The sequence below is a fragment of the Urocitellus parryii genome, chromosome 6 (assembly GCF_045843805.1).
Source record: "Urocitellus parryii isolate mUroPar1 chromosome 6, mUroPar1.hap1, whole genome shotgun sequence".
Classification (NCBI taxonomy): Eukaryota; Metazoa; Chordata; class Mammalia; order Rodentia; family Sciuridae; genus Urocitellus; species Urocitellus parryii.
In genome coordinates this window covers 133860713-133873111 of record NC_135536.1, presented here as the reverse complement: position 1 = coordinate 133873111, position 12399 = coordinate 133860713, and the positions used below count along the sequence as shown (strand labels likewise).

Below are 12399 nucleotides of genomic sequence, written 5' to 3'. Positions count from 1 at the left end.
TTGAAAATTAAATGTACTTCTAAATAACCTCTAGTCAAGGTCAAAGGGAAAGTCATAAAGGAAATTAGAAAATGTCTTTGAAGGATGATAATGAATATGAAGCATATGAAATATGTATAATCCAGCCAAAGTACTGTTTAGGAAGATGTGTTTTTTTCCAGGAGTTGAACTCCGGGAGGCTCAACCACTGAACCACATCTCCAGCCATTACCTCGCCCCACTTTTTTTTTTTTTTTTTTGTATTTTGGGACATGGTCTCCCTAGGTTGCCTAGGGCATGCTAAGTTCCTGAGGCTGGTTTTGAACTTGGGGTCCTCCTGCCTCAGCCTCCTGAGCCACTAGGATTATAAGTGTGTACCACCGCCCCCAGCTCAGGTAGAAATTCATAGCAGTTGATTTTTTTTTTAATCTCCATAAAAGCTTATACATTAATAGAAAAAGTAAATTAAAATGAAAATAGATGGAAGAAAATAATAATGACAAGCAGAATCATTGATAATGAAAATCAAAATAATAGAGAAAAATGAAAGAAAACTATTTTTTGTGAGATGAATATGTTTAATAAACCTTAGCCAGACTAATCAGAATGAAAGAAGACACAAAATACAAATATCAAAAGTGAGGGTGAGGAAATATCACTATTAATCCTACAACTATTTAAAATTTGATAATAGCTGCTTTGTGTGTTAAACTTCATGAGTTAAATGGCCAAATTTCTTGAAAGTTCCCTCAAGAAGCATTAGATAACATGAGTAAATTCTACAACTTCTACAAAAGAATTTAAACTTGAGGTTTAAATTCTTCTCTTAAGCCAGAAGTGGTGGCACATGCCTATAATCCCAACAGCTCAAGAGGCTGAGGCAGAAGGATCACAAGTTCAAATTCACCCTCCTCAGCAGCAGTGAGGCACTAAGCAAGTCACTGAGACATTGTCTCTAAGTAAAATATAAAAAAGGGATAGGGATGTGGCTCGGTGGTCAAGTGTCCCTGAGTTCAATGCCCAGTACCACCCCCCCCAAAAAAAATTTTTTTTTTCTTTTTCTCTTAAAACACTAAGCCAAGCGACTGAGGTTTGTAGCTCAGTGGTAGAACACCTGCCCTGCATGTGTAAGACACTAGGTTTAATCCTCAGCACTACATAAAAATAAAAGTATTGTGTCCATCTGTAACTAAAGAAATATTTTTAAAAGAGTGGAAGTGATGTTTAAAAAAAATACACACTAGGCCAGCTGGGCGCAGTGGTACATGCCTATACCTGTAATCCCAGCAGCTTGGGAGGCTTAGGCAGGAAGATCGAAAGCTCAGGCCAGCCTCAGCAATTTAGTGAGGCCCTCAGCAACTTAGGAGATCCAGTCTCAAAATACAAAATAAAAAGGACTGGAAATATGGCTTAGTGGTTAACTTGTCTCTGGGTTCAACCACTGGTACCCACCCTACCCCCAGGCATATATTTAAGGAAGAAATAATACCAATTCTGTATAAACACTTCAAAAGATAAAAGAGAACATGTTCTCACTTTAATGAGATTAGTAATATCAACCCAGAAAAAGACATTTATAGAAGAAAAGATTATGTACAATTTCCCTCATGAATATAGATGCAAAAAGACAAGCAAATTAAGTTTAACAATGTGAAGAATAATATAATTAGGTGGAAATGCAAGGTTGGTTCACTAAACCAACCAATGTAATTCGCATATCAGACTGAAGGATGAAAACTATCTGGATCATCTCAATAAGTATAGAAAATTATGATTCAACATAAATTCATGGAATAAGTCTCAGAAAACTAGAAATAGATTTTTTTTCAATTCAGTAAAGAGAATTACAAAAACCCTATAGTTAACTCTTATTTAATGATGAAAAGACTGAATACTTCCTTCCCACCTTGTACTTTTACCCCTACTATTTAACATCATACCAAAGGTCCTAGCCAGTGCAGTATGGCAGAAGAAGAAAGAAAAGGCATCCAAATTGGGAAGAAAGAAATGACACTGTCTTCATTCATAGGCAATTAACATGCTCCAAAAAAATTTAAGAGAGTTTTTCAAAGTTATTAAATCTATTAAATATTTAACAAGGTTGTAGAATATGTTTAGTATAAAAATATTTTAGTTAACACACCAGCAGTAAATAATTGGAAATGGAAATTTTAAAAACTATTTATGCTAGCATCACAATATCATGGAGTGCTTAGCAATAAAAATCTAATAAACATACAATACTTGTATGATGAAAACTATAATAATCATTAATAAGAAATCATAGAAGACCCCAAGTAAATTGAAAGATAGACATTGTATATGAATGTATACATTGTATATGAATGAATGATTCAATACTGACAGATTCAACATAAACCCAGTCAAAATTCTATCAAGGGGAAAATGGGAGTGTAGCTTAGTGGTAGAATACCTGCTTAGCATATAGAGACTAAAGATACAATCCCCAGCAACCCCCTCAAATAAAAACTCCTACTAAGCTTTATTGTAAGAATTGACAGTGATTCTAAAATTTATGTGGTGAAGGATCTAGAATGAACCTTTCTCTTTCTCATTCTGTGTTTAAAAAATTAATGAAATGGATTAGATACTTAAATGTAAAACAAAATTATAAAACCTCTAGAAGAAAACAAAAAGAAAAATATGGTGATTTTTTTTTTTTTTTAGGCAAAAATTTCTTAGCTGTAACACCAAAAGCACAATCCAGAAAATAAGAAGTACTTTTTGTTTTAATAATTTTATTTATTTATTTTTATGTAGTGCTGAGGATTGAACCCCAGTGCCTCACGTGTGCTAGGCAGGCACTCTACTGCTGAGCTTCCCCAGCCCGAGAAATACTCTTAATTCTGTTTTCCAAAAACTTTAAGAGAAAAAACAAGCCATAGATAAGGAGAAAATATTCGCAAAACATGTTTGGTGAAGGATTGATAATCAGAATTATATAAAAAATTCTCAAACTTACTATAAGAAGAAACAGCTAAATTTAAAAATGGTTGAGGCTGGGGGTATAGCACTGGTTAAGCACTTGCCTAGCATCATAAGGTCCTGGGTTCAATCCCCAGCATATTCTCCACCTATCCCATCCCACCCCACCCTACAGGGACAACGGGGAAGTTAAAAAGATGGGTAAAATATTTGTGTAGACACTTGACCCAAAAATATCATAGACATGGAAACTAAACACATAGATGACATGACCTTTAGGTAAATGTACAACAAAGTCATAATGAAATATCACTAAGCACGGGACTGAGATTGTGGCTCAGTGGCTGAGTGCTTGCCTAATGTGTGAGGCATTGGGTTTGATTCTCAGCACCACATATGAATAAATAAATAAATAATAAAGGCAAATCAACAACTAAAAACAAAACTTAAAAATATCACTAAGCATTTATTGGAATGTCTAAAATTAAGAGATTGATCATATCAAAGTGTATACACTTTTGGTGGAAGTTTAGAATTGTCCAGCCACTTTGGAAAACAGTGTGACAGTTTCTTCAAAAGTTAAGTACATACCAGATGTTGTGGCACATGCCTATAATCCCACTAAGAAGGCTGACACAGGAGAATTGCAAGTTCAAGACCAGCCTCAGCAATGTAGTGAGACGCTAAGCAACTTAGAGAGACCCTGTCTCAAAAAACAAAAAGGATGGGAGATGTGACTTAGAGGTTAAGTGTCCCTGAGTTCAATCCCTGATAGAAAAAAAAATAAAAGAAGAAAAGTTAAGTATGCACCTACCATATAATCTATCTGATCTGCCATATATGAAAGCAACTGTTCATGTAAAGGGTTGCACACAAAGATTCATTGCAGCTTTATTTGTAACAGCAAAATGTGTAAAGAATCCCAGTGTTCCCAGTGGATGAATAAAGGGTGAATGAACCACATAATGGAATAGTGCTCAGCAGAAAAATAGAATAAGCTACTAATACACACAACATAGGTGAATCTCAAAAGCATATGCTGGGTTAACAAAGCCAGACTTTAACTTATATGTTGAATGATGCCACTTTTATGTATTTTGTAAAAAGTCAAACTGTAGGGACAGAAAATCAGATCAGTAGTTGCTAGCAAATGGATGAGAGCGTTGGCTACCAAGGAGCACAAGGGAACTTTCGGAGTGATGGAAATGCCTTGATTGTGAGGAGATTTCACATCTGTATAAGCTTTTAAAAAATCCATAGAACTGTTCACTTCCAGGATACAAAGTTTACTGTATGTAAATTTACTTTAATGGTCCAGTCTTTAAAAATGATCTGTCACACCTTCTACTTTCAGAGTCTTGCTGTGGAGATACACTTCAATCCCTACTTCAGTGGAAGATTCAGCAAAGAAAGAGAAAGGAAAGAGCATCTCACTGCTGTGCTTGGAGGGTTTGCAAAAGATATTCAGTGTTGTGCAACAGTTCTATCAGCCCAAGATCCAGCAGTTCCTCAGGATGCTAGGTGGGCATTTCAGTGTCAACAAAGTTGCTTGTTCTAGGTTTCTTCTTACCCATGCTCCTTAATCATATTTGTTCACCTACCAGAGGACACCTGAGTACAGTCCTGATGTTGAGAAGTAACAACTGGTGGATACAGGATCATACTTAATAGTTTACATTTTAATGACAACTGGAAAATGGAATGTAAAATAACTGAAGGATTTTAGAAATACACTTAAATCTGCCTCCAGACTTTTTTGAATTTCTTAAATTTTACCTTTTTAAAAGTCCAAAACAGAATGAATCACCTTCAGAGCAAATAGAATTCTTTTCTGTTTCTAGATGTCACAGATCAGGAAGGAGATGAGGGAGAAGATGCAAATGTCAGTGTCACTCAAAGAGCAGCTTTCCAGATCCGGCAGTTTCAGGTAAGAAGCTGTTGTACTGACCTGAAGATTCTTACCAAGGGCAGAATATGAACAAATAAAGCATTTTTTCCCCCCCTGCAACATTGAATCAATGGAACAGCTCTTAAAAGGATCCTAATGAGGATGTGTATTTTATCTAAGCAAATCCTACCTGTTGCCTCTGAGAACCACTGTTTGAGATGACATGAAGAGATAGCTCAGATAGGTGTTGTGATTTTTGATTTTGAGTTTGTGATATGATTAAACTTTGTCAGATTATGTAGAAATTAACAGTGGAACTTGTTAGTTTCTAACAAATTGTCAAAATATCAAGATATTCTATCATAAGGATTTCATTTACTTAATAAATTTTAAATTTTCTACTGCTTATCAGGAAGTGTTGCTGGGAATACAGCAGGGAACAAAAGTGAAATATTCGTGTCCTTATGAAGCTTACATCGTAGTAGGGAAAGAAAAATGAAAAAAACACGTGGTATTTAACAGAGAAGGTCTGTAGGGAATGCCGGGTTTGGGGCTTATTCTAAACATAACATGAGTTTAGTGGATAGGCTTCAGAGAGATAAGAACCACCAGAAATTGTATGTTGTTTATTCTTAATGTATATTTGGTGGGAAGTTGGAGAGGAAAGAGTCCATAGTTTTCAATAAATTTTTCAGGTTTATAGTTGAAAACAGGTTCAATGCAAGGTCATTTTCAGATTGTGTCTTCTTGGAATTTTGGTAACTTTAGATTCTTTCTGTCACAGTCTTAAATGTCTAACTAGGTGTCTCTTCTCTCTGATTGGAATATATCTAATAATATTTCTGTGCATACTTTCCTTCCTTAGAGGTCCTTATTGAATTTACTTAGCAGTGAAGAGGAAGACTTTAATAGTAAAGAAGCCCTCCTCCTAGTCAGTGTTCTCTCCAACTTGTCCAAGCTACTGGAGCCTTCCTCCCCTCAGGTACTAGCACTGCTTGTTCAGTCCCATTTACCAGCCTTCAGAAGGTAAGGAGTATTGTGTAGTAAAAGATCTCTCTCTGGAGCCTAGCTTATTTTAAATATATTTAATTTTACACTCAAATTAATAAAACCATAAGATGTATTTTCCTATATATTATTTCTATCATAACACATACAGCCATATAAGGACAAGATTGTACTTTTATTTGATCACTGTCCAGGGTAAACTATAAACACTACAGAAAAAACTCACAACATCTTTGATGCCTTCAACATTCTTAAGCTGTGTTCTTCCCCAGTTTTGGTGTTTTCCTTTATTTTCTAAGTTTAAAGTATGCTAATTATCAATAGGGTAACTGACATTCAGTAATTGGATTTCTCAGCACTTACTTGGTATTGAGTTGGGGGGGGGGGCGGGGGTGGAAATTCAACAAAGGATGGTTGAGTCAGAAAAGCATGGCCATAGACCCAAAGCAGAAAGCATTCTGCATTGGGATTGGAGTTGTAGTTTAGTGGTGGAGCTCTTACCTTGCATGCATAAGGCCCTGGGTTCGATCCTCAGCACCACATAAAAGTAAATAAATAAATAAAAATAAAGATATTGTGTCCATCTGCAACTAAAAAATATATATTTTTTAAAAAAAGCATTCTGCTTAGATAGGTTGTATGTATATATATGTGGGTGTGCCCACATATACATATAATTGTGCCCCCATGTGAGCGTACACGCAGAAATGCGTGTATACACACACGAAAAGTAAGAAAGACCACACTTGTTGGGTCTACATCGGGAGTAATTTCCCATTAGGATGGTAAAGAGCATTCCCAGGAGCCAGGGAATCCTGTGTGCTCCTACTATATCTTTTTTCCTAATTTCCTCGATTTCTGCAAGGAAATCAAGTTGAAGTCCTTACCTCTCTTTTTTCCTTCTTTTGTTCCATTCTATTCTAATCTCCTTTGACCTTTTGGCTCCTAAGAGCTAATTCTTATATCCTTATGGTCAGGCCCTTCCTCTTCCTCACATCTTTGTTAGCCTGATATCCTTAAAGATGTCTGAAGTATGGGGCTAGGGTTGGGGCTCAGTGGTAGAACACTCGCCTAACATGTGCAAGGCCCTGGGTTCAATCCTCAGCACTACATTAACATAAATAAATAAAATAAAGGTATTGTGTCCATCTACAACTAAAAAACAAGTATTTAAAAAAGGAGAAAAAAAAGGATGTCTGAAGTATGTAGGCCAGGAAGGAAAAAGAGAGATCTCAGTAGTAGCACAGTGGGGGCAGAGGAAGCTTCAGATACAAGGACTCGGTGCTGGGATGTAGCTCAGTGGCAAAGCGTTTGCCTCACATTTGCAAAGCCCTGGGTTCAATCTCCAGTTCCAAAAAAGAAGAGAACAAAAAACCCTACCCCCCCCCCCAAAAAAAAAAAACCCAACCCGTATACAAGGACTCAGATCCATTCCCCAGAACCTTTTGGCCCTTAATGAGGGCATAAATGTTCAAAATTAAATCATATTCTGTCTTGTAATTACAATTTCACCAGGAGCAGTGGCACATGCCTGAGACATGAGGATCACAAGTTCAAGGCCAGCCTAAGCAACTTAGTGAAACTCTGTCTTCAAATAAATAAAAAGGGATGAGTGTGTACCTCCATGGGAAAGTGCCCCTGGGTTCAGTCCCCAGTACCAAAAGAAATATTTGTAATTTTGGACTTTATCTTTAGCAGGTGATTTGCTTAGGCTCAGAAAGGACTAGGACTCTTCTGTTCTGACAACCCCCATTCTTAGCATATTTCTTTAATATCTGAATGACTTTTCATTTAGTTTGTGCAGATGTTATCCTGGACATCTAAGATTTGCAAGGAAAACAGCCTGGGTAAGTTTTCCTGCTACATTACCTAAAGGCTTTATGTAAAATCATCATCACCAAATTAGTATTTAGAAAAGAATATTCATTACATATTCACCAGAGTGGTCAACAGGAAAAAGATAGATGATACCAGGTGTTGACCAGTCTGTAGAGCAGTTGGACCTCTCATTTAATGCTGGTGGAAGTGTAAATTGGTATGACCACTCTGGTAAACTGGTAATATCTAACTACTAAAGTTAAACATAAGTCTATGACCCAACAATTCCATTCCTAAAGAAATTCATGGAACAATTATCAATGAAGCACTATTTTAATAGGTGAAAACAAACTTAAGTGTTCATTGGTAGAATGAATAAAGGAACTATGATATAGCCACACAGTGGAATACGATGCAGCAGTGAGAATGAACTAACTAGACCTACAGCAACATCATCGAGAGGATCATACAAACATAATGGGGAACAAAAGAGTCAGATGCTGTATAAGTCCATTTAGATAAAGTTAAGAATTAGACAAAAGTAATCTGATGTTAAAAGCCAGGATAGAAGTTTTCTTGGTGGGATGAGAAAGAGAGGGGTCTTGATCTGAATACTTGGATCCAATGACTAGGACTAGTAATAGGACTTATGGATAAAAGGGTGCAGTTGTCGTACAGCTATTTGGAGTATGTGCAGCACTAGGATTGTTGGATGTGCCTTGGACATGATAAGCCACATGTGCTGGTTAGGCATGTGTGTACAGTCACACAAAGGAGTTGCTGGGTTATAACTTACCTTTGAATTGTCTTTCCTTCATACTCCTAGAGGATGCCTCGTTTTGCAAGAGCTTGATGAACTTGCTCTTTAGCCTGCATGTTTTGTATAAGAGTCCTGTCACCCTGCTACGTGACCTGTCCCAGGATATTCATGGGCAACTTGGAGACATAGACCAAGTACTATAGCAAACCTTCAGTATAACAGCCTGTGTGGGATGGAGGTCAAGGGATCAGCATTACTGCTATTAGGACTTACCTCTTTTTCCCTCCTTAGGATGTAGAAATAGAAAAAACAAACCACTTTGCAATGGTGAATTTGAAAACGGCTGCCCCCACTGTCTGTGTAAGTATTGATCCCCCTCCATGAGAAATAGCTTTGTCTTTCTTCCATTGTACTTCATAGAGTCATTTGTAATGGTTTTTGTTGGGAGGCCTATAACCTACCTATAGAAGCCATGGTTATTGTATTCCCACAACAGCTGTGTGCAGTGAACCATGTCAAGCATGTTTTTCTTCCACAGTTACTTGTTCTGAGTCAGGCTGAGAAAGTCCTAGAAGAAGTAGACTGGTTGATCACCAAGCTTAAGGGACAAGTGAGCCAAGAAACCCTGTCAGGTAAGATGACTTCAGGTGGAGTTTCAGGAATTGTGACAAGAACAAAGCCATCCAAATCTAAATTAGACCACTGTGTAAAGGTGGAACCCTTGAGCTAAGTCTCCTATATTTTTCACTTGGTTTTGAGGTAGATTTCTGATGTGATGAAGAAGGTAGTAATAGTCTATGACAGACTGACAGTCAATTCACTCTGCACAATGAATGCTCATTTCTGTACCAGCTTTCTAACTATTGGTTATTTAGTTGATTTCTAGTTCTTTACTGTTAGTTAGAAAATAAGACTGGTTGAAATATGCCAATTTCATTTCCTCTAAGCAGAAACTTCTCAAGCAACCCCACAAAATAATCCTGCTGAGAAAGCCATCATCATACAATTGGGAACTCTGCTTACATTTTTCCATGAGTTGGTGCAGACAGCCCTGCCATCAGGCAGCTGCGTGGACACTCTGTTAAAGGACCTGTGCAAAATGTACACCATCCTTACAGCTCTTGTCAGATATGTGAGTAGCTAAGAGACCATCAGATCACTCCCACCATTCTACCCCAGCTAGCCAGGATGTAACACTGAGGCAGCTGCCTACTGCTGCAGGATGCCCCTAAACAGAGCTCTTGCCCTTACCTTTGCAAGTCATGGATTCATTTTTAGTTTGCTCAGTAGGTGGCAGGTGTGTTCACAGCCAAAGGAAAACATTTGATAGTGTAATTGTAAATTTTGCTTTCAAAGGTCTTTATTCCCTGGTATGTGAAATTTTTAGCACCTGATAGAAAGTGAATGCTGTTTTCAAAGAAACTCTTTTTTTTGTTCATTCAGTATTCTGATCTTCAACAGATTTAGAAGGTGATAGGAACTAGTTAGTTTAGTTTTATCAACAGATCCATAATGAGTACTTAAAAATGCACAGACAACTTTAAAAAAAAAAGACCAACCCACATTGTACCAGTAGTGTAGCCAGGTCTGAGAATATGTAGCTCTAGCTAATGTTGTGGCCATTGAGATGCTAGTAGAAATACTAAGAGGCTCTTTTGGGGGGAATTTTTAAGAGAATTAACCAAGTCCCTGATTTTCTAGATGCAGGGACTCTTGGCCTGAGGTATTTTTAAAGCAATGAGCTGACAAAGTCAGAAACGGAAACCCTCCATTGCTTGTTGTCTGGGAAGCTTTGGAACTTTGAAGGAGGGGGAAAGGAAGCCTTGTGTCTTGGCTTCTCAATGAATTTTTCTTTTACCTCTCTAGTAAAGGTGATTAGTCACTCATAGGCTCACTGTAAGAGTCACCTGTAGTTTCATAGGGTAATTTACTAAATCTGGAATCTTTTTTTATTAGTATCTCCAGGTGTGTCGGAGTTCTGGAGGAATTCCAAAAAATATGGAAAAGCTGGTAAGTTGAAAATGATTTTCCTAAGAATAGGGGAAGCATTTTATTGCTATGGTTACATTGGTTTCCTTCTGTGCTGCAGGTGAAGCTATCTGGTTCTCATCTGACTCCCTTGTGTTATTCTTTCATTTCTTATGTACAGGTAAGTGATTCAGAGGCAGTATCAAAATAGATTTTCAAGAAAGGGTTCCTTATGTTCCCAAGGCGCTTACTGGTCACCTGAGCTGAGTTTCTTCCCTACTTACCATAAGACAGGTATAGGTTTAAAGAACCAGAATGGACCCACCAAGTTAAATCTTAAGATTCTAGAATCCTTTATTAAAGCAATGGATTATGACTGGGGGGGTGGGGGGGGCGTGGCACGGGGAATTTAATTCTGGGTGTTATGCATCCTAGGCAAGTGCTTTACCACTGAGCTGTCCCCAACTTGGACACAAGTGCTGTTCCCAACCCCAGATTGCACATTAGGTAGTGATGCTTCACTTGATACTGTCCCTACATCATAGGCATAACACCCTTATGTGGGTACTCTGCCTCATTATGTATACTAAGTTTACCTTCTCCTTGTCTTTGACAGTTGGTGACCAAGTGGACTGTCATGAAAGTTTATCTGAAAGAATTCGTAGGAATGTGCATATGTTGAGGTTCTCTGGAATGGAACATCTCTTTGGCCAGACAGTCTATAGCTTATTCTCATCAAGCTGTACTTAGTCTTTTTTATCTCACCCAAATGCTTGCAGACATACTTTCTCAAACTTCATGCTCATAAATTTTTATGTGCGTGCCATTCTGTCAAACAAATCTGTTGTCTCTAAAGAGAATGTATCCCTCCTTTCTTAAATTGGGGTTTTGAATTCCCCCATTGCCAGGTCCTTTTTTTTTTTTTTTTTTTTTTAAGAGAGAGAGTTTTTTTTTTTTTTTAATATTTTTTATTTTTCGGCAGACACCACATCTTTGTATGTGGTGCTGAGGATCGAACCCGGGCAGCATGCATGCCAGGCGAGCGTGCTACCACTTGAGCCACATCCCCAGCCCCCCGTTGCCAGGTCTTAAAGATGCCTGCAAAGCCACATTTCTGGAAGTATCCTGTAGAGACTGAGGTGAAATTTAAAAAAAAAAAAAAAAGATTCTGTGAGAAATATTCCTACCATATTTCTTTCTTTTTTTTTTTTTTTTTTTTTTGAGAGAGAGAATTTTAATATTTATTATTTAGTTTTCGGAGGACACAACATCTTTGTATGTGGTGCTGAGGATCGAACCCGGGCAGCACGCATGCCAGGCGAGCACGCTACCGCTTGAGCCACATCCCTAGCCCCCATATTTATCTTAATTTGTAGTGTGCATTAGCATATTAAAGGTCCTGAGGGTATGTTCAATAGTACTTTTCAAACCTATTTAAGAACATTTTTTTAGTAATAAACATTATCATTTGGAAGAATAGTGTTCCAGATGACAGCCAGTGAGACACTGCTATTAGATTACATATACCACCCTTGTTATAATTTCAAAGTCACTTTGTTCATTTTATTAGATTACATTTGCCTTTCCTAATGCCTGTCATGTTAAGCTCTCTTCATGTGTCACTTCATTCTTCCTGCTGTTTTGTGATCAGTAGTTATCCCTAAATTAAAGGTTATTTGAAATGTCCAAGAACAGACAGTAAGAGGCAGATCTGAAAATTGACCCCATCTAGTTTGACTGCAGTGCATGTTAGACATGTAGTGATAACCTCTAAGTGGGAATATTACTGGCCCCTGGATAGCTCCCTTAATTTCCTTTCTCTTATACAGCTACTCAACAGGAAAATGCGTATTCCTGCTGCCACCTTGACACTTCCCATTTTAACCATCCTTTTGTACCTTCACAAGTCCCTTGGCTGGCCCAGTACAGTAATGACTGTCCTGCCTTCAGTTTCCATGTGCCAGCTCCAAGAACAGTCAGACACTATACCTCCCAACAATTAAAAGAGCCATCTTAAGATTATAAAGCATCA

General features: G+C 37.7%; 1 protein-coding gene across 1 annotated transcript in view; it reads left to right on the top strand.

Annotated features, from left to right (window-relative positions):
• Fanci (FA complementation group I) overlaps positions 1 to 12399 on the top strand; it is a 71936-nt gene that overhangs the window by 56246 nt on the left and 3291 nt on the right. Inside the window, exons 25-34 of the mRNA XM_026388100.1 lie at positions 4280 to 4446; positions 4767 to 4852; positions 5679 to 5795; positions 7617 to 7668; positions 8466 to 8593; positions 8691 to 8759; positions 8938 to 9031; positions 9350 to 9531; positions 10356 to 10409; positions 10489 to 10548. Of these exons, the coding sequence (XP_026243885.1) occupies positions 4280 to 4446; positions 4767 to 4852; positions 5679 to 5795; positions 7617 to 7668; positions 8466 to 8593; positions 8691 to 8759; positions 8938 to 9031; positions 9350 to 9531; positions 10356 to 10409; positions 10489 to 10548 (1009 nt within the window). The remainder of the gene's footprint in view (positions 1 to 4279; positions 4447 to 4766; positions 4853 to 5678; positions 5796 to 7616; positions 7669 to 8465; positions 8594 to 8690; positions 8760 to 8937; positions 9032 to 9349; positions 9532 to 10355; positions 10410 to 10488; positions 10549 to 12399) is intronic.